The 27802-nt window shown below is 44.3% G+C and overlaps 1 protein-coding gene across 1 annotated transcript in view; it reads left to right on the forward strand.

Moving 5' to 3' along the window:
* Positions 1-27802, forward strand: part of ADGRL3 (adhesion G protein-coupled receptor L3) — a 509563-nt gene that overhangs the window by 352435 nt on the left and 129326 nt on the right. The window contains exon 8 of the mRNA XM_051618348.1: positions 18467-18547. Within this exon, the coding sequence (XP_051474308.1) occupies positions 18467-18547 (81 nt within the window). The remainder of the gene's footprint in view (positions 1-18466; positions 18548-27802) is intronic.

Raw genomic sequence — 27802 nt, forward strand, 5'->3', positions numbered from 1 at the left:
CCTTGCATATTCATAGTTTCCTTTACAGTGCAGCTTTCCCTGACCAGCGCTGGTCTGGACTCATGTCCCCTCAGCCCTGCCAGAGGAACATAAAGCCCTTGGTGTTGATTTGAGCCCTGTACCTTGGCCTCATTGCATTTTTAGACCAGGCAGTGAAACTATGGTGTAGGTACCTAGAGGGGGTCTGGCAAAGAGTATTCCTTGTCCTTTCTGGCTGCTCCTGTAGCTGTTTTGTGGCTGTTTCGTACTCTGAGCTTTTCAGTAGCTCACAACTTTCCCCTGCAGGTGGCAAATGCTGGAAAATCTCAGCAGCCTTTGCTGAACTGGCCAGGGAGAGTCTTAAGCTTGTTGATCACTGGCTGGGAAGATCAATCACACGTCCTGCGTTTTGCTTTGGGGGAAAAGGAGCAAGCGCGCCAAGCGAATTACCGGGTGATTTATTTATTTGCAGTTCTGGGATGGAATCTTTTATCTTCATAAATCTCATGTTAGGATAGGTATTGTAACCATGCCCAGTGGTGATATATTTGTCTATATAAAAATCAACACCTTAACTGTACATAGGAAGCAAATCTTCACGTTTTGCCCTAGCTGCCTTTGATATCCAAAGTTAATTGTCCAGTGTTTAATTACATACTAAGGTAACTTTGTGTATTTCATCTGTATTGCCAGATGCAAAGGCTGAGATTCAGCTTTAGGCTTGCATGCAGGGATTGGCATTTAGCAGGGGGTGCATCATGTGCCAGATTTTGTGATGGTTGGGTGCATTGTACTAACAACAAACCAACAAGGGGAGCTGAGACATGCATGATCTGATGGAAAATGTCAAATTCCAGGAGTAGAGGCATGTCCAGCAGAGCCAACTGTGAATATCCCCTTCTTTCTGAGGCCGTTGTTTGTTGCAGAGCTAAGCACAGATAACTTGGGCTAAAAGTTAGCCTCGGTGCCTTTCCAGGGTATCTCACTGATTGAGAGGCAAGGATGGATCCAGGCCCTGAGACTTCCTGAGCAGGGCTGAATTTCTTTCTGAATTTCCTGCCTTTCTAGGAGCACAGGCTTGCTTTTCTGCTTGATGTTGTGGGGTCCTCCTTCTCCAGCTGCAGTGTGTCCTGAATGCTCACTGTTCTCTAAAGTCATACTTTGTGTCCTCATACGATTGTGATATTTCCCCATGTAACTGCACCCCGCAGTAAGCTTATTGCCTGCTCTTTTCTGTCCATGTTAATGCTGCATTGGTAGTTTTTTAAATTGAATTCTGGACCTTTGGTCTGAAACTGGGAGATGTGGACCAGATTAAAAAGGGTTTGCTGACATCAGAGTGTGCCTACACAATCGCTGTCTGAATCCAGCCTAACCCTTTGGTTACACATACTGATCGGTTCCCATGTTTCCAATGCGTTGATTTGTCTGGAACAGTTTTCTCAGCTAAAATTTGAGTAGTAGAATTCTGACCTCAACTTACCCTAATTTCTTCATCTTGGAGTAGGAGGTCGTTATAGATGAGATCACTGAAATTTTAGTAGACAGTTGCCAGCTTTGGGAGACAAACGATAGAATTCTCCTTTGTCCTGCACCTACTGAAATTGTAAGATGCATCAGTTCACTGAATCATACTATTTCAGTACAGAAAAGCATCTGAACAGGCCACACTTTATAAACAGGGTCAAAGACCCTTACCAGCTTCTAATGGTCAAAGGGTAATGCCAAATATCTGCTCATCTTCCCACGTCTCTCTTTTTTCCCAGCTGCCCCTAATAAAGAAGCTTATCCACAACTGAGAGAGGAGGCTGACACATGAGAATTGTTGCTGGCAGCCTGTCACTGTGTTGCAAATCCCTGTATTGTATGCAAAATCACTATAGAGTGTCAGTTTTTGCCTCCCTGCACAATGGCTTCTTCCAAGCTGAATGCAGTTCATTACCATTATTGCCAGTCCTGTCTCAGGCTGGAGAAGGCTGGGTGCACTGCTCACGTGGAAGGATACTAGACATTCAAGGTCAGGCTTGATGGGGCTTTGAGCAATCTGTTCTAGTGTGAGATGTTCCTACTTATTGTAGGGGGGTTGGACTAGATGATCTTTAGAGGTCCCTTCCAACCCAAGACATTCTGTGATTCAGCCCCGCTGAAGGCAGTGAAGTTACATCCATTTGCACCACCTCAAGATCTGGCCATTTGTCTTGAAACGGGCTTATCATCTCTGCAACCCTAGGGCTTGTTGCTCCTTGCTTGCTTAATTGCCAGTTTAATCAAAACCTGACGTGCTGTTTCAAATATGATTTCTCTTGCTGAACAACTCAAGCTGTCACAGTGTTTCTGTGCATGTGTCTGGTGTACACCACAAATAGCTAAAACGTATGGCTCCAATTCCTGCTGCCATGAATTGAAGCAGACTTGAGTTGCCCAGGTACTATTACTGTTTAACAATGTTCCTGTTCCCAACTTATCATTAACCTCCTTGCAGGAGGTGATCCCCAGAGGAGCTGGTAGGAGAGAGCACATGAGTGCTCATCTGCTCCAGTGCAAAGTCCAACAGCCTGACTTTGTTACCAGATCACCAGGCATCTGGGACTATATTTTGCTTTCTTCATTTTCTAAATGTCCCCCAATACCTCCTACCTCCCCCATCTCCCAAAAAAAAAAACCAACAAAAAAAACCCCACACCACACAAATTTTCACAGAGACAGGTTTTACATTTTGCTCTCTGAAGTTAAACTCCAGGGCTGTCAACTCTAGTGACTGAGGTGTTGAGCTCAGTGATGCTTTTTCCAGAGCCTCAGCCTCTGTGATCGCAGGATTTTCAGTTCTGTTTAAAAGTACAAAGGCTTCTTGCATTTCTATCTGGAAAAAGAAGCTTTAAACACATGACTCAGAGGCACAGTGAGTAACAAAGCCTAAATTCATAATATTTATTATTTCTTGTGGGTTTTATTTGCTTTTATCTTAATAGTCATAGGACGTAATCTCAAAATTCAGGGATGTCTCCCCTGACTCGCACATGCTTGAGGTTGATAGTGAACTGTCTTCCCAGCACCAGCTTTTCAGCAATGTCATTTCAAGCACCTGAAAAACTGAGGCTTTTTCACAGGTTGTTTTTTTTTTCCTTGTTGTCTCAGGAGCCTTAAGCTTGTTCCAGTCATTTGTAACCTGTGCAATCAGCTTGACTGAGGTACCTGGGGAAAATCTGCTTCTCTGCTCATCTAGTTTGTAAACCAGAAAGTGTAGGTGTCTGCGCTCAATCCACAGCACAGATATTTTATTGCCCTCCACTTTTTCTTGCAGTTGCTCCCTTCTTTTGGTCTCGCCCCTTAATAAAATCTTCTAGTTTTTTTTTAAACCTCTGCTTATCCTGATCAGAAACTCACCTTTGTGTCAAATAACAGGCAGTTTGCAATCTGGCCTCTCATCTGTAGGAAAGTAATTGGAGATTTTTGGCTGGCTTCTTGTGAAGGAAAAGCTTGTTTCTTGAACATAGCAATATAGGATGGGGTGCCAGGGTCTCCAACCTGCTGGGAAGGTGAGTAAATCTTGTTGTTTTCATAGATGTGTCAGGGTTTATCTCTTCTTTTAGGGATTTCCTCCCACCCCTCCCTATTTACAGTCCTTCTTTGCTTCTGTGTGATTTGCCTGGTAATAACAACAGCATGATTCCTCAAATCCAGTAACTTAAGAAGAAACCCAATCTCTAATTAAGTCATCCCTGGAGAGAAGGATAATGAAAGCCTGAACTCCCACACAAAGAAGTCCCTGTGCAAAGGAGCTTAAGCTCACTTTGAAATGGTAGATTGGCACGGAGAGCAGCACAGCCACCTTGATCAGTGGTGTTCCACTCCATCTCCATGGGCAGTAGAAAGAAACTGGACTTTTGGCTGAGGCTTGCTCAGGGTTCAGCTGGTTTGCTTAAGGCTGGTTTTAGAAAGGTGAGCTTATGCTGCTGTGAAGGTGTTGCTGCCATGGTGGGGTCACAACTACTTCCACACAGGCAATTTTAATTTTTTTTTAATTTTTTTTTTTTTTTTTTTCTTAAAAGCAGATTGTGCTGCTCCAAGAATCCCTCTGCAGCTCATTTGTAATACAGGTTGCTGAAAGTGAAATACTGTCCTCTATCAGGTTCTGGTGTACATACAGTTCTTGCTGCAGTGGTCACTGAGCCGTGCAACTGATGTTACTTCAATTGAAACTATCATGTCAATCGGAACTGGAATGGCTGATATTATTGAGACTCTTTATTCAATCCCAAAGAGACAACCCAGAAATGATACCTCCCTTTGAGTGACACCAAAGCCACTCAGGTAAATTAGATACAACCCTAAATAAGAAGGATTAAACAGAGTTGCTCTCTCCTTTCCCTGATCCAGGGAAGATAAGCACGTATCCATCCTGGGCTCCTCAGCAGTGAGGTGGTCATTACCATTGCTCAGTGTGAAGCTAATTCTTTTAAAGTTCTGAATCCCAAGTTGTTCCAGTACCTAGGCAGAAACAGTGGCATCTCTTCTTCCTTGCTCGTGTTGCAGGAGGGTGAAGGAAGAGCCTCGTGTCACTGACAGAGGCCAGGTTGGCCAGAGAATTGCAGATTGAGTTTGTCAGTTCTTCAATCTAAAGGCTGTTTAGTACCCCAAATGGAAGGGTAAGGGTTAGCCTGTTAGAGCTTGAGATGATGGTCAGGACTAGCATGTATGAACATGTAAATCTGGACATTCATTAAAGCAATGGGTGAGTTGTAGCTCTAAAGGGAAAAAAAAGTACTTCCCTTGCCCTGACGTGCTGGGTGATCTTGTTTCAGAGGTGATGGAATATATGACTAATGACAATTTGAGTATTGTCTGTTGCAAAAGAAAATATTCAGAACTAAAGCTGTCTATTAATTTTATAGCAGCATATTTCACTGCGAAGAGCAGGAGCCTGAGGCAGAAGGAGCTGAAGGAGTTTTCAAGTGGGCTGAAACACACCATCTTTTGGGTGTACTTTTCAGACCCCTTAGTCTTATTTTCAGTCATGCCATAATCCCTTTTTGGGGCCAGACAGAGACATCAGAAACAGTGTAGTGTAACGTGTCTCTTGCCCCTGCATGGATGCAGCTAGATCAGAGGGATCAGGAAGTTTGTCGTGCCTCAGGACCCTTGTCCCAGTGCTGGCACGACAGAGCAGTGCCCTTGCAGACCTGTCTGCTGCCCTTGCACAGGGCAGACATCCCCCATGACTCATACAATGTGAAGGAGACTCAGGCAAGAATTAATATGGATTATTCAAGGAGCACCAATCAGGATCTTATTGTTCTAGGCAGTGTGCAGACTTACAATCAAAACTGTCACCCAAAGGCCTACAGAAACAGGATGGGAACCAAGATAAGAATAATTCAGAGACACGCTTGAAGGGTCTTAAAGGATTTAGGTTCCAAAACCAGAATATCTGATACTAAAAATGAGATTTCACCTTGTATGAAACATCTGGTTTGCAGAATGTGTTATGTATGGGCCTGTGTTCTGCTCTCAGTGTTATTTTGGAGTTAGTGGGCTCTTGCAGTCTCAGACCTATTGCAAACTTCTCAGTCACTGGCCCTGTAGAAAGAAATGAGTGTAGGACAGCAGCATGATGGGAACAGATGGTGGAACCTCCTGTGTCATTCCTGGCTTCATGAAGCAAGGAAAAGGGGCATGTTGAAGTTTCAAGTCTGGTAAGCTACAGACTCTTTGAGTCTAGAAATCTGCAATTCGGCTGCATGGGTCTTTAAAAAAATGTCTTAGAAATTTGCCACGTTGAGCATGGATTCCCCCAGCTGAGTTTACAGCAGGCAGGTAAAGAGGAGAAATAAACAGACATCACCGTGTTTTGACACTGAGCTAGAAAAAAACTGTGGAGAAAGACCCAACAAATGAGACAGCAGTCCCTGACTTGTAAAGCTGCGTTACACGCAGAGATGAAAAGAGCACAAAAACGACAGAGCCCCAGATGATCTTTCCAAGGCACTTTTGGGCTACTTGGCACTGCTTCAGCTTAGAGTAATGGAGATTTCTGGAGTTCCCAGTCGAGGTGATGGCAAGAGATGCTCTTCTACAGGCTGTTCCAGGAGCATGCTTAATCTTGGCTATAAAGCTGTAAGAGCGCTCCCAGGATTTGACCATCCAAAATTGTATTCACAGTTGTCACTGATGCGGAAAGGTTCCACATACATTCACAGCTAGGGACATGGTTTAAAAATGCTTAGAGTAATTGCATCATCTTTGGGCTGAAGGAGATGATTCCTAATGATTATTGAAAAAAATCCCAGTAAGGCGTTCTTTGGATGGCTGATCCAGCAGCTGGCCTGTTACTGCCGTTAAAGATAAACTCAGGCCTAAAAGCTCTACTTCCTATGTCATTACTGTGCACCTGAAACATTGACCCTGCCCTCACCAGCAGTCAGAAGGTCCATATGCAGTTGCTGTAAATGAGTTAGGGAAACTGGTGTGTCCAGATCCTCTTATCCATGTGCAACGGGGAGATGCAAGAGACTTTTGAGACCTTCCTGTCACAGGTTGCCCCATGCAGCTAGGTTAATGATGAAGAGAGAAGCAAAAGCAGGTGATCTTCTCTCTTCTCCTCCTTCTCTGAGATTGAACTGAAAACATGGCTTCTTCAGGAATGTCTTGATTGAGAGAAAAAAACTTGAAGGCAGAGAGGAAGTCTGTCGGAGTTGGATCAGTTTGCCCAAACAGTTCAGTTTTTCGGCTGACAGCACTTTAGCACTCAGAGGGGAGCTGTCAAAATCTCTCTACAGGCAGCCATGTCCTTCATGCTGAGACATACCTTATATTATCTCAAAAAGAAAAAAGAAGTAATGGAAAAAAAAAAAAAAAGAAGATGAAACGGCTTAGATTACTGTTCTTTTAGGTCATGAAGAAAATGCCAAACCTTATTTCATTTTTTTCATTAAATAGCTTAGTGTTACTCTCAGTTACAGCTTGATCACTTGCTTTGGGATGGAATCTATCCCCTTTTGCAGGGACTCTGCACCATAGCTGAAGGTGGGCAGCAGAGCCAAGCAGGCTGCACTGCCTATCTCAAGGCTCCCATTGCAGATCAAAAGAAGTGATTAATGAAATTAAGGTCCACTGACCCGCTTGCAAAACAAATTACTCATCTCTTTACGCTTTCTTAATGAGAGCAGTTGATAAAAATACCTGTAATGAAGAAGACTGGTTTAATGCTTTATTGTCTGTCGGTGCTTTCTGGGCTGCAGTCACACTCGGGAGTAGTCACAGAAACCCATGGAAGGTGGGAGTGAAGCTTTCTGTGATGTGTGATTGTGTGGCTATGGAAGATGGAGTTCATTAAGCTGGACAAGAGGATGCACGTTGGGAGCTAGAGAAGCAGGCTCGTGCACTGGACTTGTTTCTTGGAGACTTGCAGTCATGAGTTCCTGGGAACATAGAGGTGAGTGGAGGTGAGAAGGAGAGATGATCACAACAGAGGTATAGGCAGTACCAGGGAGGTAGGATGTAGGGATGGAGACCACGCCACACATGCAGAGAGATACAGGCTGGAAATTAAAGGCAGGATAGGAGGGGACATATGCTATAAGCTGTCACAAATGGAGGAGAGTACAAGTGACAAATTCTTGGACCACATCTCACAATATTTGAAACCACAAGACACTTACATTACTGTCTCCAGGCTGGTGACTCACAGATCTACCTGTCTGCTTTTGGACGTGTCTCCTACCATGTAATCCACCATCAGAGCTGGTTTCTCTGGCACACACCCCCCCCCCCAGATACTTTCCCACTAAAATTTAAGTGCAACATGGCAAGAGCTACTGCCTGATTTCTTCTTTTCCCAAAATGCTCCCCTTTCTGCATGAAAAGGAGTGGCACAAATAACAGAAAGACAGGGCTGTGTCCCAGCCCTGCCTGCGAGGAGTGAGCATGCTGTAATGCGTTCTGCTTTCATTGAAACCCTTGACCTGGAGTTACGAAACATAGCTCTCTAAATTATGCTGGCAGGTGGATTAGAAGCTGTCTGAAAGATGGTAAAGAAAGACTGCATTGGAGGGAGTCTCCCTGGGACAAGGAGAGTGTCTAGTGTGGGGACAGAGGGGACGTTCACATACAAAGCCACTACTGTTCCCAGGTGCAGTTTTATGTTACATTTAAACTGATAGCTGTTCCCGTCCCACCCCTGCCTCTCTTATTCTTGCCCTTTCCTTTGCATCAGATCTGGCACTGTTGCCATGGCAGCCTGAGTTGGTTCTGCTCAGTGAGCCAGTGGAAAACCAGTAATTATTGTTTTCCGTGGGTCGTTTTCCATCAGATCAGCTCTGTCTTGCTCTGTGCTTGCATTAATTGCCAGATCTTCTGCAAGGGAGGGGATAGAAATGCCTGGGTATGTCCCAGGGGAGGGAAGGCTGCTGTGGAATGGGTTAGCTGTAACACAAAGCTGCACCCTTGGTTAAGAGTGCCCAGCTGCAGGAGATGGGGGAGACAAGAAGCATGAGCAGCAGTAAAGGGCAGGCTCTGAAGGCAGAGTGCAGACAGGAGGAAAGAGCAAGTAATGTGGAAAAAAAAATCAAGCAGGCAGGGAGGCAGCAGGATTCCTCCCCTCCCCAGGAAAGGGAAAACAAAGATGAAATCTTTTGGTCGTGAGATCTGCTGCTCAGTCTCTGGGAGGGAACTGTGGGCAGCTCAGAGGAGATACCTTTCCAAACAACGTAAGGGACAATTTTGCTTCTACAGTAGGATGGACTGGATGGCTTTGGCTAGGTTTCACCACAAAAGCTCTTGCTAACTTCTCCATCTCAAGTCTTTTCAGCCTCATCTGAGGCAGAACAGTCTGGGCTTGACCCACTGAGGCAGTTTGAAATATCCTGTTTGACTTTAGGGACAAAAGCAGAGTAAGGATAGCAGGAGCTGGCACAGCTCTCCTCATCTAAGATTAAATCTTTGAGAGGTGGCCAAGAAAATCTCCATGGGCTTCACTGCATTCACCGTTGCTAAACCCACACTGGGTGGTTTGTGGTTGCCAATATTCGTCTTCTGTCCCAAGGCTCTGGGGACTCCATTGCTCTGAATCCCTCAATCCCCTCTGCATCAAAATCCCTCTTCTTCTTCCCTCTGTTTTCCAGTGCAGGTGACTGGTAAATTATATTTCATACCCCAGCGAGCACATCTGAGAGGGGAAGAATAAAACTGTGTGTCATGTTTTTTTAGCCTGCTGGGCAATCTTTGGGGGAGCAAAGCTCAGAAAACTTGAAGCTTTGCAGATCAGCTCCCTGCCTTAGGTGCTGGGGTAAAACCAGACCTCGATGCAGCTTTCCTCCATGTGGTGTTGTATGGGGGGAAGATAGGAGGTCTTTAACATTGTTTAATTATAATGGCAAGTGTGAAATATTTCCTGAGTTTTTTTATTTGCCCTCTTCTTCCTCCCTGGCCCTTATACCAGGGTCTCATATCAGAGGGTGAATGCTGGGACACACACTGGAGGATGCAGAAAATCACTGGAGCTAAGGTGCTGCTAAATCAAATGTTTAAAGTCCTTAGCAGAGGTGTGAGGTTCCTCTAAATCCAAAATACAATTCACCATGTTTGCACAACAAATGAGGAATCTCAGGGTGACCAGAAGGAACTTCTTCGCCTTTGACTTCAGCTGGGACATGAGTTTCTGAGTTCTAAACACTCCCTTTGAAAATATGCAAGTGCCACTAGGGAAAAGCCTCCAGTTGCCCCAGCTGCTATAATACTCCAGCAGTTTTAAACCCATTTGGGATTATTTTTGTCCTTATTTTTGCCTGTTGTTCAAATCTAGCCTTGGCCCTCCCGGGTACAGGCTGTCACACGAGGGACAGTTTGGTCATCAACAAAAGGCCATTTTGATTTCCTTCCTTTCGTGGTTAAGGCTGTTGTTTGTTGTGACAGATTCCAAGCAGGAACAGTACATCCTCGCAAAAGACTAGTCCATTTTATCACGCTTTCTGCTCACACAAGCACGCTGCCAGGCGCTGCTTTTGGATTTGCATTTGCTCTAAAAGACAAGATGCCAAATGTCTCCTCAGCTCACTTCTCTCCCTGCATCCTTTATCAAGCTTTCTTCCTCAACTTCCAAGGTTTTCTTTGCGTTTGGCAGCGTGTGGCTGATCCTGTGGGTTGCTTTGGTCAGTACTGGGGAGTTCGGCTGTAGCCTGGGTCAGGGAGGTGAGAACCCACCTCTTGCTTCCCATCTTCAAGTTGCTGCTGTGTGAGTTTTCCTGTTGGCTTCTCTATTCCGAAAGCAGAGAAGCAAAATGCACATATCAAAGCAGGTTTTTATTTAAAAGAAAAAAAAAAAAAAGTGCAGTCCTGCATCTCCTATGCTCAGGCTTTAAATTACAGCTGTAAGATAAGATGCATGAGCACAAAATATTGGCATTTGAAAGAGCTGCTATTATATACTTTTTATGACAGCTTCAGAAGCAGTGTATAGCTGAATGGAGTTGCAATATTCCTAATTTACTCCTGTCAGGAACAATGTGGCAGAAGAAGCATTTGCTTGTTGTGCTGGCTTTGCACAGGAGCCCTCTCCTCGGCCTGGATTGTAGGCTCTCTGTCAGGGCCCATTCAGACTGCTGGTTTCAGTAACCTCCATTTTCTGAAGGTGCCAGCAGTCCCTCTATGTGCAGCCAAGCTTGCAGGTACCCTACTTTTCCTACAACAGTTACTTTAGGCTTGTGATGGTTCCCAGTGTGAAATAAAAGAGGCAAAATGGCAAGAGAACAGAGTTAATGTAGCCTGAGAGTGCCCTTTGGAAAAGAGGGTTTTCTTGTATTCAGAGGCACGAACGGTTTCGAGAGGACAGGAAAATAACTGTGGGAGGGAGAGAAGAAGAGGGAGTGGATGAGTTGCTGCCACCCTAAGGAGTTAAAAGGGCAATGAAAGATGAAAGAGAGATGTACAGATGAAAGAGAGATACTCCATAAAAGTCCATTAATAAATGAAGCGGTGGACGGAATCAGCGCTAACTCTGACATGTATGAGGTAGAAAATGGCGTTATAAAAGCTTGATTTAAAAAGGAAGCTTTTAATGCAAAATGGAAGAGGGTGGGCAGAGAGGAAATTATGTTTTGTAAAGATAGTCAGTGATGAAAGGCAGAAAAAAAAGGGCTGCTGGGAGAAGTCTGAATATATGCTGAGTAATAGGTCCGAATGAAATTTGTTTAATGGCATGGCAAAAGAGTTTTTTTAGCAAACCTACCAGCTTTTTAATTTCTCTCTCCATATGTTTTTATATATGCCTACGTATTACGGATTTCAAAAAGACTCATGAGTGGATTAAAAAAAAAAAAGGACGGGAAAAAATTAATCATTTTGGAAATTAAAGGGGGTGAGAGTGATGATGCTGGAAACTGCTATCCAGGAAAATGGAGTGTAGTCCTCTAATATATTAGATTTTTGGAAAAAAATCAAACCTGTTAACAGAATATTTCAGAAATTTGGCAAAAAAAGTAATGTTGTTTTTTTAAAGATCAGCTCATCACAGATAAACTGGATCACTTTTTAAAATGGATTTTTTCAGTTACGTGGAAGGAAAGGCCACAGCATGCAGAGTATAATTTATCTGTAAAGATAGTAATAACATTCTCAGTATGTTTTCCAAGACTACTTCTTAGAGTTCAACATACTTAGTGTGTGCCCATCCCATTTTATTTAAAAAAAAAAAAAAAAAAAAAAAAAAAAAAAAAAAAAAAGTGAATAACTGAAATCACAGCCTCAGGAACTGATGTGCAGTTTCATGGTAATTAATTAACTCATTAGTGATCCAAGCTAGTAGGCAAACAGAATGAGAAATTAAGTCCATGGAGGTGGCTGCACTCAGAAATTCCGACCAGGGGCATAGGAGAGGCAGTGCACAGGAACACCAGGTTGCCAGACTTATCACCTCAAAATTAAATTAAAACCTCTGCATGAAAAGCTAGCTAAGCTGTGTAAGAAGGGTCTTGAAAACTGATGAGCCCATGGAAGACAAAAACATAACAAAAGAGGCTGAGAAACAGATGGAAAATTAAGCAAGAGGTGCAGTCTGACATGGCAGCAAAAAAAAAATATGTTGCAGTGATTGCCTCTGGATGGGGACAGTAAAGAAAGGGGACTCTGACCCCTTTGATGCATGTCTGTTTAAAAGTTGACTGCTGGTGTCTTCTCATTGCTGCTGCTAGAGCTGGGCCAGGCCTGGGGGAGAACAATACCGTGGGTGCTGAGCAAAGTAGCAACAGGGAAAAATGAGAACCAACCATTCTGGTGATTTTAGTTGTCTTCATGGCATGGCCAGAGCTTGAGGAGGCAAGTCATCAGATGTCAAGGAGGTGTCCGATCCCATGTTTTTAAAAGGCTTATTTTTAGTCTCGTAAATGTTGATGTTTGTTCTTTTTGCTTTTGGGTGTTTGAATCTTCCAGTCTTAAGTTTTCCCTGTGCACAGTAAAATCTCAGGGAGAAAATGAGCAAGGGCCAGGCAGAAAAGTTTCCTGCATGTATTCCTCAGAATAGTTGTGCTCTAGAAAAATCAAATGTCACAGGCACTGGAAAGTCAGCATGGCATCAGAAGTGTGCCACGTTAGATGCTACGTGGGTACCAGGCCAGTATTGCTTAGGTGCTACACAACAGTGGGTATGTTTCCAAAAAGGACTGAGGGAAAGTGTTTTTAACAGATGAACACATGAGACTGCTTTGTTGCCACTTTCCTTGGTTACTCCATGAATTCACGGATTTTCTTCTGTAGTTTTATATCATGGCAGCTGTAGACGACTGCATTGCTTAGGGGCAGGTTTTTGTAGATGTATGGATGTTTTATTTTCTGTGTGTATCCAGATCCCTTTAAAAAAAAATATTACAAAATGCTTTAGGCCAAGCTATTATGTTTCCTTCAGTCTTCACAAATCATTATCTTTGCTCCTCTAAGTTATTTGCGTCGTAAAATGTATTGCATCTCTTGTGTCTCAGGCTTGAAAATAATGACCAGCCAGGCACTTCATCCAATTCACAAACATCTCCCCCTTGTCCTCTATGTAAGGAAGACATGTCACCAGGTAGACTTTCAAGGTCATACCTATATTTCACTCCTAAAATTGCTGCTACCAAACAGGCTTCTTTTCCCATTGTCACAGCATGTGCACCTGGCCTGGCTACTATGAATGCCATATGCCCATCCTCGTTGAGAGAGGTGGCGTGAGCAGAAAACAAGGAGTTGGTGGCTAACCCGTGTCACATTTGCTTCTTTGCCCGGTCTCACCTGCTCTGGTTTTGACATTTATGCAGTGCTGGCCAGACTAAAATCCTTGTGGTGTGATACAAAAAAAGCAGACAAGGAGTGAAGCACTTTTGTTTTGTTTTGTTTTCCCCAGTATTAGCCCTTGTTGCCTGTTGCACCCTCTGCCATACTTCAGCTGCTCACAAGGAGCCGTGGCCATGAGCTGTGTCAGTGGCCACACCGTGCCATCAAGAGGACCAGGAGAAACGAGCCGCAGCCTTAGCGATTAGATACAAAATTGGCAACTTCATTGCATGTTACTTTGATGATTACATTTTATTGCTGTTTACTTTTTTTACCTGGGAGCTGGCTGCAGAAACACCAGATGGTTATAGTTAGGGAGGGATTTGGAGGCCATGGAAGCTGTTACAATATTGAGGCATGCCCAGCTTTCCATCAGCAACAGAGACATCTTGACCTTTGGTATTTTGTTAGAAGCTGGCTTTTTTGTCCTTTTTTTTTTTTTTTTTCTTTTTTTGATAAATTTGGGCATGACCTGACACCAGCCACTTCCTGTCTTACAGGCACAGGTACCAGGCCAGTATTAGTTAGCATGTGGGCAGCTCTTCAGGTCAAAGAGTGGTTGTTCAATTAGGATCATAGGTTAATAGATGTGCAGGTAGAAAACATAGAATCACAGGATGCTTAAGGTTGGAAGGGACCTTAAAGATCATCCCTTGCTATGAGCAGGGACACCTCACACTGGACCAGGCTGCACAAGCCTCATCCAACCTGGCCTTGAACAGCTCCAGGGAGGGGCCTTCCACAACCTCCCTGGGCAACCTATTTCAGTGCCTCACCTCATGGTGAAGAACTCCTTCCTAATATCTAACCTGAATCTACTCTCTTTCAGTTGAAAACCATTACCCCTTCTCCTATTACTACACTCTCTGGTGAAAAGTTTTCCCCCATCTTTCCTGTAGGCCCCCTTTAGGTATTGCAAGGCTGCTATAAGGTCTCCCTTGAGCCTTCTCTGCTGCAGGCTGAACAGCCCCAACTCCCTCAGCCTGTTTTCAAAGCAGAGGTGCTCCAGCCCCGTGATCATCTTCATGGCCTTCCTCGAAACCCTTTCCAGAAGGTCCATGTGTGCTGAGGTGTGACAGCTGGAGAGGTGGTCACACAGACAAGGGAGGCCATGTCCCACCTGCCAGTGCTGCACCTTTGTCAGCTGGGGCCCAAAACAGAGGTGCTGAACGTTTCTGCTGTCTCTCGTTTTGTTAAGGCTTTCACATTCCCCTTTTCAAGGGTTTTTCCCAATTTTATCGAAGTCACTGAGGCCAAGGGCTTGGGAGCGGAGGATGGCTTCAGGAAACCCTTCCTAAAGCAGCTAAAAGCAGAACCAGAGGCTCCCCAGCCCGTCCTCCCGAGGAGCGGGCGGGACGGGCCCCTCAGGCCCCGGCGCAGCCCCAGGGGACAGCAGAGGCAACACCTGTGTGCGCTGTGACCAGGTGAGTGATCTGCTCAGCCCGGTGGTGGAGCTTAAGGAGAAGGTGGAAAGATTCAGGACTGTCTGGAAATGTGAAAGGGAAGTAGACTGATGGAGTCACACCCTGCCATGCTGAAGGAAAAGGCAGCAGGTGGAGGCTCCGAGAAGTAGAGGATCCTCTGCCCTCTTGTCACCAGACAGAAGGAGGGGACCTAAGAGATGACAGGGGGATGGGAGCAGGTCCCTGCTCGGGGCAGCAGGCGAGTCCCCTCCAGGCCTCCCCCACCTTCCCAGCTGCCCTTATGGAACAGATATGGGGCTCTGGAAACGGAGGTCTAGGGAAATTAGGATGTTGATGAAGCCCCATCCGAGGAGTTGCTGAAGCAGTCAGCTTCACACTTTAATACTGCATCTGTGGAGCAGAGGTGGGTAATTGTTATAGGAGATTCCCTTTTGAAGGGAACTGAGGGTCCTGTATGCTGGGTGGACCCTTCCCACAGGGAAATCTGCTGCCTCCCTGGGGCACAGGTTAGGGATGTAACAAGAAAACTTCCTGGTCTGGTATGGCCCTCCAATTACTACCTGCTACTGGTCATGCAGGTGGGCAGTGACAAGATTGCCAAGGGCAGTCCCAAGGCAGTAAAAAGGGACTCCAGGGCACTGGGCCAAATGGTGGAGGCACTGGGGGCACAAGTGGTGTTTTAATTCTTTCAGGGGCAAGGAATGCTAAAAGGAACAGGAAAGGACAACTGGCTTAGAGGCTGGTGCCACTGGAGGAATTTGGATTCTCCAAAAATGAGGATGTTTACAGGGCATTGGGCCTGCTGGCCAAAGGTGGAGGGGAACTATCAGCAGAGGGGAAAAGGATTCTCAGCCAGGAGTTGGTAGGAGTCATTGAGAGGGCTTTAAACGAGGTGTGAAGGAGGAAAGGGGTAACACCAGGCCCACTATAGATGAGCCTAGAGGTGACAAGAGGGCAAGAGTTAGAGAGAATACTAAAACCCCAAATTTTATTTATTGTGAGAAGTGTACACTGATATTTTTTTGAAGTAGTGTGTTTTGCATCAGCAGCAAGTAGAGAAAACCTTTCTGCAACTTTTCAATTATCACAAGATAAGAGCGTTTGATGCTACTGCTTCCTGCATATTAGGTAAAAGCTTTTATAAAATGTTCATAACGTTCTGTAGTTATTACTGAATTGTAATGAATCTGTAAACAAACTCACAGATGGTTTGGGGTTTTCTATGTACTGTGTGTGTTTATTCTTTACTCCAGCCTAGCCCTTTAAGTTTTTAATAATTATTTTTTTGTATTTGAGATCTCTGAGCTACCCAGTACACAAGAGACAGGGACTTGCTGAAGCCAGTACAGCAAAGGGCCAAAGTCAATGGATAATGTGAATGACAGTTCACCTGTACCAGAGGTGTCACCAAGCTCAGAAAAACCTACCCCATATCACAACCATCTCCATGAAATGTATTTCCTTTCCGCCCAGGGAACTACAGGCAAGTCAGTCTCACCTCTGGGCCTGCAAGATCATGGAGCAGATCCTCTTGGAAACTATGTTAAGGCACATGAAAAATGAGCAGGTGATTGGTGACAGCCATCATGGCTTTATTAAGTGCAAATTGGTCCTGACAAATTTGATGGCTTTCTATGAGCATTGGCAGGCAGGGGAAGAGCAACTGATGTCATCTACCTGTACTTGTGCAATGCATTTGAAACTGTCCCAAACAACATCCTTGTCTCTAAGCTGGGAGGACATGGACTTGACAGATGGACCACTGAGTGGATAAGGAATTGGCTGGATGGTTGCACTCAAAGCAGACAACAGCTTGATATCCAAGCGGAGATCAGTAACAAGTGGCATTCCTCGGGGGTCAGTATTGGGACCGGTGCAATTCTGGGGCCCTATATGCAGGAAGGACCTGGACCTGTTGTTTTTCTTTTGTGGGTGGCCTAGCACTGGTACAGGATTCCCAGGGAGGTTGTGAGGTCTCCATCCTTGGAGGTACTAAAAATCAGACTTTCCATGGGCCCTTGTTGTCCTTGGGTTGGACTAGGTGATTGCCAGAGATCCCTGACAGTCAGTCTCAGCTTTTTTTGCATTTCAATGGTATGTTTGATGCAGCAAACGGGGGCTCTGCACATGGAGCAGCTTGGAGTGAGAGCAGACTATCTGCCTGGTGGTGCTGCAGAACTCGGCAGCTATTAAGTGATGACTTATGCTCACTGAGGACATCAAATGCATTTTTAACGTGTAAGCGAGAAGGGGAATGTGGGGTCACTCATGATTAGCTATGGTTTTGTCTGAAGCAGATTTCCCATGGTAAAAGCACTTAAAAGTAAATATAGAATTTATGATGTGTCAGTAGATTTTTAAACCTGAATAACATCCAGTTGTTGTAATGGCTAATAACGCAGATTATCCGAGTCAACCTCAGTGTAAGGCGGTAAATATAACCTGCCCCAATTCAGACACAATTCTTCCCCCCCCCTCCCTCTTTTCCATTAATATTTTATTCCCCTGAAGAGATGTTTTCAACATAGTATGTGCACCAGCATCCTGCGCTTGCGGCATTCCTGGATGTCATTGCAAAGCATCCCAGAGACTGCACCACTGCTCCACTGCCTGTGACGCTGGCTTGGAAATTGCTTGGAGCAACAACAGCAAGTGTCAACAGGGAGCTGTATTAATTATTTGGAATGTGTCTCATAAGAGGAATCAACTGCTTTTATGGCAGCACAAATATTACTTGAAAAGGGAAGGTTACTCTAACTGTTATCGTAATCTATGTGTCATTAACTTTCCATGTTTAGAAAAAGAGATTAACAACCCTGTAAATTGTTGGAGTAAATAGGTGAATTGCAACAACATGTTTTTATTATAAATAGAAGTTTCTCGATACAGTTCTTCTCCAAATTACTGGAGAAGATTTGAGTCTTTAGCCATTGGGAAACTGCACGGTGGTGTGGGGAGCCGAAAATCTTCCACCCAATGAAAGCAATTCTGGGCTCTGCAAATGGGAAGAGGATGGGGCCAGGCTCTTCTCAGTGATGTCCAGTGACAGGACAAGGGGTGATGGTCACAAACTGGTACACAGGAGGTTTAACCTGTATATGGGAAAATACTTCTTTACTCTGAGTGTAACAGAGCACTGGAACAAGCTGCCCAGACAGATTGTGGAGTCTCCATCTCTGCAGACACTGAAAACCCACCTGGACGTGTTCAGTGTTCCTGTGTGATTTGTTCTGGGGGATCTTGCTCTAGCAGGAGGGTTGGACTAGATCTCCAGAGCTCCCTTCCAAGCCCCCCATTCTGTGATTCAGTCAAACTGGTATCGGCATCTTCTGCAGATGGGAAAAACATGCAGCTGCACTTCATGCCATGCTTCCTTCAGAAATTACTGTGACACAGAAATGCTTGCTTCCCTCTTGGAGTGAGGTTAACAGATTGAATGGGCTTGTGTGGCATAGATTGTCTTCTGTGGCATATGGCCTTTTAAGAGAACGTAGTGCAAAATGTATGTGGTAGCGATAAAGCAGGTGTAACTGAAGTTCATCATGGTACCCGTGTCCGCATAGAAATAACAAAATAAATGGGAATGTTTTCAACTTTTCGTCCGGTGTCTCCACAAAATGGAAGTTCATTGTGAAAAATGCACAAGAAGCCAAAATACTTGCAAACCTGTTTTGAGTCGAGTACCAATCAAAATCCTGTATGTTTAATTATAGCCCTGATAGACCTCTGTAGGAAACAGTGGAACTAAAACACTTATTTGTCCACAGGGCAGGCTCACCATGGGCAGGTTTCCTACATTGCCCCACCGATCCACCTTGATTCGGATCTGGAGAGACCGCCATCCAAGGGTGAGTCAGTGACACAGTCTCCATGCTCATGTGTTGTGAACCAGCCGTGAGTGCATATCATTCATTTGTGCATAGAGCCTCCATGGTGAAGGTACCACCAAGGGCACTTATCCAAGGACACTCTCAGGAGCAGATCAGTTCCTTCAAGAGAGCTGTATGAAAGATGACCGTGTCCCATGGACCTCATTAAGTCACTTCGAACATACCATCTACTTCACAGCCTGTTTTGCTCTTCCCTCTAGTTTGTTTCTGGAGGGACAGGTATACCCTAGGTCCTGCCCTCTGCCTTCCCCCTTTCCCTCCTAATGACCAGGCACAGGCACAGCAGGCTGGTGGCAGGATGCAAAAAGGCAGATTGAGTAAAGGAGAGTTAAGGTAGAGAGGTGGTTGTGTGGTGGTTCAGGCTTGGATTCAATCTTCTTTTGCTGTTGCTTGAGGTTTTGTCTAGAGTCAGTGAGGAGACATGTTCACTCTAGAGGATGACTCAAATTTTAGGTGAGCTGATTGCTAGTAGCTTGTATGCATGGAGTGGGTCCAGGATAGACCTGCTAAGAGAGGTGCTTCTCTTTAATGGTGCAAGTTCAGTGATATGAATGTGACCCTTGGTTTCTCTGCCCCGTTTGGAGGATCATCCCCTGCCTGTGTTGTGATGAACCCACAGGGTTTGCCCCTGTGGCTTGGGGAAATGAGGCTGGCCCCAGAGGAAGCATCCATGCTGGTTCAGACCTCTAATACTTCCTTTTGCTCCTTTGAATAAAGCTGTCAATATTCAGGTAGGATATCAAAATGGCCAGCTTGTCCTTCTTGGAATGGATAATAGCAAAGCTAAAATCAGACAGGTATATGAGGGATTTCTTGGTCAGCTTCAGAAAAGTGTATGAACATCAAACACAGTGGATGTTGTAGAAGAAAAGGGGAGGGAGAGGACAGCTAAAGCGTGTTAGCAGGGGGATGCACTATAGATGAGATGTGGGGTTTTTCCTTTTTCCTCCCCTCCAAAGGATGCTACAGTGGCAGAAAGGGTACAGGATTGACCTTTGTAGTGATTGTCACCATTCTGCCCAACACCGTAAGACTGTGAGTGTTTGTGTGCACAGGTTTGTCTGTGTGCTCACGACTGAAACATGCAACATGTTAATAATGCAAGATCAATGTGCATAGGCACACTGTCAGTATGTGATCTAAAGAAAGCTGTTTTCCAGATCTCACTTTGTTTTCCATCTCGAATATTCTGGAAGACAGAAAAAGCTTTGTGTTGGTGAATTGCAGTTGCAACTGCAAGCCCTGCTCCTGAGTGACGGAGTGAATATTTGCTGGGTTTTTTCCCTTTGTAAGTGTGAATGTGGGTTTTCTTAGCTGATGCAGTGACAAAAACTAAGGGATTGACTCTTGTTGCACAGAAGCAGCCTCAGCACTATTATTCCCTGGTGGTTCCTCTTGCATCTCTGCAAGGCAGAATGGTGTGCTGGGTGACAGAACTTGGGTGTGAGCATGCTCTCATCACAGTCCTCTCTCCAAATCTGGTCATGTTGTGAGTTGGGCTGGTCACGTTACAATCTCCTGGCAGTCTACAACCTCCATTCAGCTTTGAGTGAACTACCCTGAAATTTGAGAAATTCATTTGAGACCATGAGCTTCTTCTAAGCCACTGGAAAACTTCCAGTTCACTCATAAAATTTGCTACCTTGCTTTCTCAGCAGAGCACTCCAGTAAGGCAGAGACAGTTTTGTCTTCCAGGACCTTCTTGCTCACGTCTGTCTTTGATGTTGGATGTGATGATTCAGAGCTTACTTAGAATAGGTCAAAGTAGATCCTTTCTGTGGCATCTGGAGCAGCCTTTGGAAGACTGAAGATAGCTCTGCATCTTCTGCCACCAGAATCAGGGCAAATTGGGTCAGGCAGAACAGTTGCAGCACTTGCAGAGAAGGTAAAATTGAGTTTATCCACCATAAACTGCTACATTAACAGCTTCCACACCTCCAGTTGAGAGATATTAAAGAAAGAGCTGTTCAGGGTGGAAGGACTGCTAATACTGCTGCTGTGTGCTGGTAAAAGGACTCAAATCCCTTAGAGCAACTTAAGAGGAGAGGACCAGGGGGGTAGCCAGCTCTGAAGGCAGCAGTCTATTAGCTGGTGGCTGGGGGTGTTAAAAATGTAGTAATTGGTACAGTTTCCTGGGGGAAGAGCAGGGCTTTCCTCTGGCCCTGGGATCTGGGATGTGTAACTATACTATGTGTCTGCTGCCTCTCCTCTAGTCTCAGTGCCCAAAATCCATTAGAGTGTCATAAGAACCATGAATTTCTATTTTTTTCCTTAAGTGTGTGAGCATTATGATGATTTTGTTGTTGCTTGGCTGCGTTTTCTGATACCTTGGGACGTGCTCAGGTCGTGTTCCAAGCTTCATCCTGTAACCACAGGAGCTGTTTTAAACAAAGAGGGCAAAAGTACCACTGTCCTGAAACTCTCATTGTTTCTTCTCATTTCCAGTAACTGGAACTCTAAAAAAAAAAAAAAAGGGCAGCATCATGACAGTCATGACCACTAATGCTTTGAGCTGTTGCTTTGATGCTCTTCATCTCTCTTCTTCATTGCCCCTCACACTGAGCTGAACACCAGGTGCAGGTCAGTGTTGCACTTACAGTAGCAAAAATAATCCACCGTGCAATTTTAATTGTAATAAATGGAAATAGAGCCAGGGTAGGGCTATAAAAGCATCTTTCCTTCCCTGTATTTTTAAGAAACAATACAGCTTTAGTGTTCCTGTGGGTCTATGCAGTTGCATTTCTCAGCTGGCAGATTTATTTGTAACTGCCTCTTCCTTCTCCTTTTTGAAAATTTTATCACTGGTGACATTTACACACATTATTTATGCATGCAGGGCATTTTTACCTGCCTTTCAGAGTCCTGATGCTAGGAGTGAATAGAGTATAAACTCCAGTAGTTTACTAGTACATTAATGTCATCATGCATTACAGGGCAATTACTCTGAGCCACTGCTCTGTACAGTAGCACAGTAATGATACTGTAAACCACTTAATAGAAATGAGGCCCTGAATCAGCATTTTTTGTCAATATACTTCTTATTCGCCACCTCCTTTTTAATTAGAGGGTGTTTTAAAATCAGTTCTGTATACAAAGCACAATTATTTTTACATCTTCTCTCAGCCTAATGATCCAGACGTGATCACAGGATTTTTACACCACTGTTTGCACCATCCATGTGCTGAATAATTCCAGGATTAGCTCAGCCCTCAGGTTGTGCTCTCACAGACTGAAGATTAAACCTGTGTTTAAAAATGGATCGCTCATTGTTGTCAGTAGCAAGGAGTTTCACAGATGAGGGTGATGCTGATACTCTGACTTAGAAAAGGATTTTATGGGATTATTGTATATAGCAATAAATTAAATTTGGCTTTTGGACTCAAATTCTTCCAGGTACTAAAACACAGCAAATAAGTGAATTAAACTCACTGAATTAACGCACTAAAATTCTTTATAAAGCTTTACAGAAGCAGATTTTAGCATATATGTGTAATCATATTAAATATGAAATATATGCTTGGTGTGTAAAACTGGGCAGTCTAGGCAGTCTGAGGATCTATACTCCCCTGTTGTGCTAGTGTTTTGCAAAATTTTCTTTTAAAGGTGAAGCTCAAGGAGTAGTTGTCTTGGAGTCTGATAGGCTTAAAGTTCAGTGTATTTCCAAAACATGAATTGATGAACAGAACTGTGTATTGTTCCCCAGTTCTAGAAATAATTAGCAAGTAAAGGAAGGACTGGAGTTTTTCACCCTTCTATGCAGGTTTCTTTAGCCAGGAAGGTTGTTTTGGCCCCATTTAAGGCACTGTGGGTTCTTCTCCCTCTAAACCTCAGTTGTGAGATTCAGCCTCAACAGAGGCAAAACCACTCTCTGCCCTTTCAGCAGCATATAAGGGAGACAGCCAGAGGTTTTTCTGGTTTTTCCCCCTTTCTTCTCCAGCTCAGTGCCATGTCCCATTGTGCTCTCTTCCTTCAGAAGCTGGATATGTTCTGCCATTTTTCTCCCCCTTTGCATGTAGAGCATCTGAGGAAGAACCATTCCTGAAGGTCAGAAGCACTGTCAAATCTTCCTGACAAAAATATAGCAGCTTTGTGGATGTACGTGTTCTGGGTGGGTTTTCTTGTTTGTTTTTTTTCCTCTCTCAAAGGTCCCAGAGAGAATTGATGGCTTTGCAGATGATGTGGGAGGATCTGACAGCCAGGCTCATTGCACAGCCCCTGTCCTCCTTCCCAGGTCCAGAGGGAGGAGAGCGCTGCCCAGCAAGGCCCAATGGCATTCTTTGCCTTAATGCAAGCTGACATGCAGGGTCATGCATTCTGTGCTCACCAGGCCCTGAGACACCAGTTCTTCTGCCTCTCCCTCCCTGGATCCAGTACTATGAGAGAGATGCTGTTCAGGTGTCCCTGCTCTGAGCCAGTTGTGGCCAGGCACCTCCTGTTTCCAGGCTTTTTCATTTTCTACTTGAGTCCCCCTGGAAAAGCTATTTCCTCAGCTCAAGATTTCTTTACAATGTCTCTTTGCTTCTGTCCAAGGTCCCACTTCTAGTTAAAGCTTCACATTTCCACCTTCTTAAGGCAATATTATTTTTCTGGCATCCTTCAGGCAGGAGAGCTCAGAGGAGAGGCTAAGTTAATGCCTTTGAGCCAAGAGAGGACTGTGCACTGGATGCTGACTGTGGTCCCACGTGCTCGGGACCCTTTTTGTCTATACAATGATGTGTCCTGCTCTTCCTTGGTCGTGCACAGGGATTTCCTCTTTGCTTTTGCTCGACTTTTTCTCCAAGTATGACTGCTCTCTGGGCTTCCCCTTCATGGCTGCCCTGAGCCCACAGAGGATCTCACTCCCTCCACCGTAGGGCGTGAGTGCTCTTTGCAGCAAGCCAGCCATACACATGCAATATTTTCTTATCTCATGTGGCTTTTCAGGCAATCAGAGTATATGAGGCATGCAGGTAACTGGTGTTGCACCAGCTGGATGGGAGATGACTGTACATCATGTGTGCATGGTCAGTGGAAAGGTTTCACAATGACTACAAGCTTCACATGGACTGTGAATTTTCAGCTGCCTTTTTTTGAAGAGGTCTGTGCAGGTGTGTTTGGTGGGTTGCTTTGCTGTTTATTTTTCATTTGAACTCCGCTTTTTGTCGTGATCGACAGGCTCATATTAAGCCCTCTGCCTCCAGGCTGTAGATGAGTCTTCAAATAGCTCAATGTGGCCACAGTAGATTTTGGGCAGTATGGTATATCTGGATGCAGGAATGCATGGCCAGGTATGGAGCTTGTTTGGGTTGTGAAAACAGCGGAGGGGTGACCTCTTATATTAGAGTGCACAACTTTTCTCAGTCCTATGCAGAGCTCTTCGAAATTCATAGAATCATAGAATGGTTTGGGTTGGAAAGAACCTTAAAGATCATCTAGCGTGGGCAGGGACACCTCTTACTCAACTAGATTGCTCAGAGTCCCGTCCAGCCTGACCTTGAGCATGTCCATAGGTCAGGCTTCCACAACTTCCCTGGACAACCTGTTCCAGTGTCTTACCACACTCACCCTAAATAATTTCTTCCTAATGTCTAACCTAAATCTCCTCTCTTTCAGTTTGAAACTGTTGCCCTATGTCCTACCACTAAATGTCCCTGTAAACAATTCCTCCCCAGCTTTCCTGTCTGCCGTTCAGGCACTGGAAGGCTGCTATGAGGTCTCTCCAGAGCCTTCTCTTCTCCAGGCTGAACAACCCCAACTCTCTCAGCCTGTCTCCAGAGCAGAGCTGCTCCAGCCCTCTGATCATCTTTGTGGCCCTCCTCTGGCCTCTCTCCAGGAGGTCTATGTTCTTTCTGTGTTGGGGGCTCCAGAACAGGACACAGCACACCAGGTGGGGTCTCACAAGAGCAGAGTTAGGGGGGCAGAATGCCCTCCCTGGCCCTGAGGGCCACGCTTCTTTTGATGCAGCCCAGAACATGGTTGGTTTCTGGGCTGCAAGTGCAGCCTGGACTAACCCGTTTTTCCTTGAAGCAGGCAGCTGCTTTGAACTGTGTTTATTAATTCCTCATTAGGTATCATGACTGGTGATAACTAATATAACTGGAGTAGCTAGAGCTCCTAGAAATCTTGGAACCAGCCTGTTTGCTTGTTAACATTATGGAGGACCTACTTTACATCCCATAGCTATCCATATTCAGAAAGAGTTAATGGCATGTCATTTGCTGTTTTCTTTTTTTACTAGGGAGTTGAACTGTTGCTCTTATTTCTTTGGAATGTGTGTTTTCCTTGCAGAGGGGCACCTCGGGGCTTTGCTGTTTATTTATAAGATAACGGCGCTCGCTCTAGCAGAAAGCTGGAGCTAACAAAGTCTCTCAAGGAGGAGTGCTAAATCCTGTATATGCTGGTGGGAACTGTTCCACGTATTTACACTTGAATATATTTAAGGGTTTTTTTGGGGGGAAGGAGGGGAACAGTGACTGATATTTAACACCTTTTCCATGATTCCTACTCATTAAAAAAAAGAAAAGAAAAAATGAAAAGAAAAAAGCACTTTTTAACTAGCTTTTTTAGCAGCTGACTGATGCCTTGTAAAGGAGTTTTGCTGTGGAAATCAGCATGAACTGTGATTTAAAGATGCCTTGCTATGTTATGTTATTCTTTGTAGGCTGTTTGCAGCTACCATACGACCTGGTAAGCTCCAAATGGACATAGACATCCACCCAGGAGATTCTTTTGACAGCAGGTTTCATTTTCCACTGTACTGAGTTGTGCCATTTACCATCAGTGGTGGAAGTTTCAACCCACCAGACAGTGGCAACAGCTGGAAAGCAGAGTCAGCTATGGTGGGGCACCCTCAAGCGTCACTAATCTAAAGTGAATGTCCTATTACCAGCTTGAAAAAAAGCTGTTGAACTATTTCAACATGGAAAAAAAGAGCACAGTGCTGCATACAGCACGAAACCCTTCTCATACTTCTTTCCCCGCCCCCCCCCCCTCTTTTCTGCCAGACTAATTTTTGGCTACACTTCTCTTTCTGAAGTATTTATAGGGCAAATAACTGTTTTAAATGAGCAGATTGGGGAGACATAAGACAAGCTGTTAAATTAATAAACATGTGTGGTGCTTTATCAGTGAGGGAGCCCATTTTGGCATTTCTTCTGGATGATTTGTATGGCCTATCACCATTGCACCTGGTGCAGGGACAAAAAATGGGCACTTAATAACCAAACAATGTGCAAACTCCTTCCATTATAACTTCATTATGTCAGATATAATCGTCTATAACTAGATGTCAAATACGTAATTTATGTCCAGCTCCTTCGTGGAATAGTGGCCATAAGAATGAATGGGCCCATTAATGGGAAGGAGCTTTTACTGTAACTTTTCCCCTCCTGGTACATGGTCTATTTTGTCATCTGGCATTAATTCTGAATCATTTCAGGGCTGCAGAGAAATGCCTGTTATATTTATATTTGTGTAATGGGAGAAGATGGCAAATAAATCATACGAGAGATCAAATTTCAGGTCCACTGATTTTGTAAGCCATACGACTGTTTAGAAGAGAATAGCAATTTGATTGAGAGGCATAACTGGCCTTCATTTTACCCATCCAGAAACATTAAAAAAAGCAGAGGGTGTGAGGTGAGACTTCCTAGGCGAGCCCTCTGCCACAGTCCAAGAGCTCAGCCCCTGGAAAGTCTTTCTCTGCCACTGCAGCCGTGCTGCTCGCATCCTTTGCTGCATGTTGTATCTTCTCCTGTGTTGCATCTTATGGTGCCTGCTGAACGTGCTCTGTGACATGAAGTGTGTCATCATCACCTGAAACTGTTGAGGTCAGAACGAGAGTGTTTTTCTAGAGGAATGATTCTAGGATTCTGTGAATCCTTTGGGAGCAGATGTGTGTGTTAGAGCAAGACATAGGATGCCAGTAGTTCTGTGCAGGGCCTGTGGATATTCACAAATGAAATCGGTACAAATTCAAAGGATCAGGTTGGTATGGATCCCTTTTAAAAATACTTTTTATACATTTTTATTTCGGTTATTGGTGGGTTTTTTGTTATATGTTTTTTGGGGGGGTTAAAATCCTGGTGGAGAGCAACTTGGTATGTCTGGGTAGGTGGCTTGTTAGTAATACAGTGAGGAAGCAGTCTCTGCTGTAGCTCTGTTGGTATATTTCTGGTGTATTCTGTGATTAGAATTAGAAAAGATATTGCTGTATTATGATTCTTTGCTATTGTTACTTAATGAGAAAACGTGGTTTATTCTGTGGCAGCTATAGGGGTAATAATTGTTTTATTCTTCCTCAAGTATAAATCTGGATAAAAAAATATCCAGTTGACACCATTTATATTAGTAGATGGTTTCTTAGTGCCTGATTGGTAGTTTCCCATCATCAGCATAAAATTATTTTAAGACTAGACCTAGACTTGTGACTTGGATTTCTGAGTGGTATGTATGCTGTTTGCAGTGGTGGAATACCATGTCACATCGGTAACGTCTTCTTCTGGAAAGGACATTTTTTTGGTTTTCATTTTTTTTTGTTTTATGTGGTTGCTGTTTTTCACTGTGTATATGTTATATTTAAAGAAAGCAGATCACCCTCACCAAAAATGGTTAAAAAAATGTAAGTTCTGGTTTAAGAAAAGTTAGGGAAAACAACTTATCAAGACCTAGGCTATTCAGTGGTGTAGTGTGGCTGCCTTCCAATAGAGTATCCAAGCATGTTTCTAGCCAGTGAGCAAGTTTAGCATGCTCTCGTTGAAGTTCATCAGAATCAAGGTGTGCACCTCTGGAAAGGCAGGCAGCTGATTTCCCACACAAGCAACTCACATCAGGCTCAGCCATGCTGCTGTTGACAGCACTGAGTCAAAGAGCTTTGTGTTCATTTGATGGCTCTTCAGCTGTGCAGTGAGGTTTTCTGTAGGTAAGCAGGTTTTTCACAGCATTTGGCTCCTGGAATCACCTTGGAAATTGTTGGAAATTCAAGATTTCCACCAGAGTCAGTGGTCTAATGTTTTCTAAAATGTTTGGGTTTAGAGCATGCTTGAATTTGCTTAAATCAGATTATTGAATTTTGATTATTCTCTTTGTGTGTTGTTAGTTGCAGAAGAATCCTAGCGATGTGATGTAATCCATTCAGAGGGAAATTTATGCCCGTGAATTAGGTACTTGACTATTGAAAGGCACTTTGGGAAATCCCAGACTTAATAAATGCATACTAAATACTGATTTACAGAT

The sequence above is a fragment of the Apus apus genome, chromosome 4, assembly GCF_020740795.1.
Source record: "Apus apus isolate bApuApu2 chromosome 4, bApuApu2.pri.cur, whole genome shotgun sequence".
NCBI lineage: Eukaryota > Metazoa > Chordata > Aves > Apodiformes > Apodidae > Apus > Apus apus.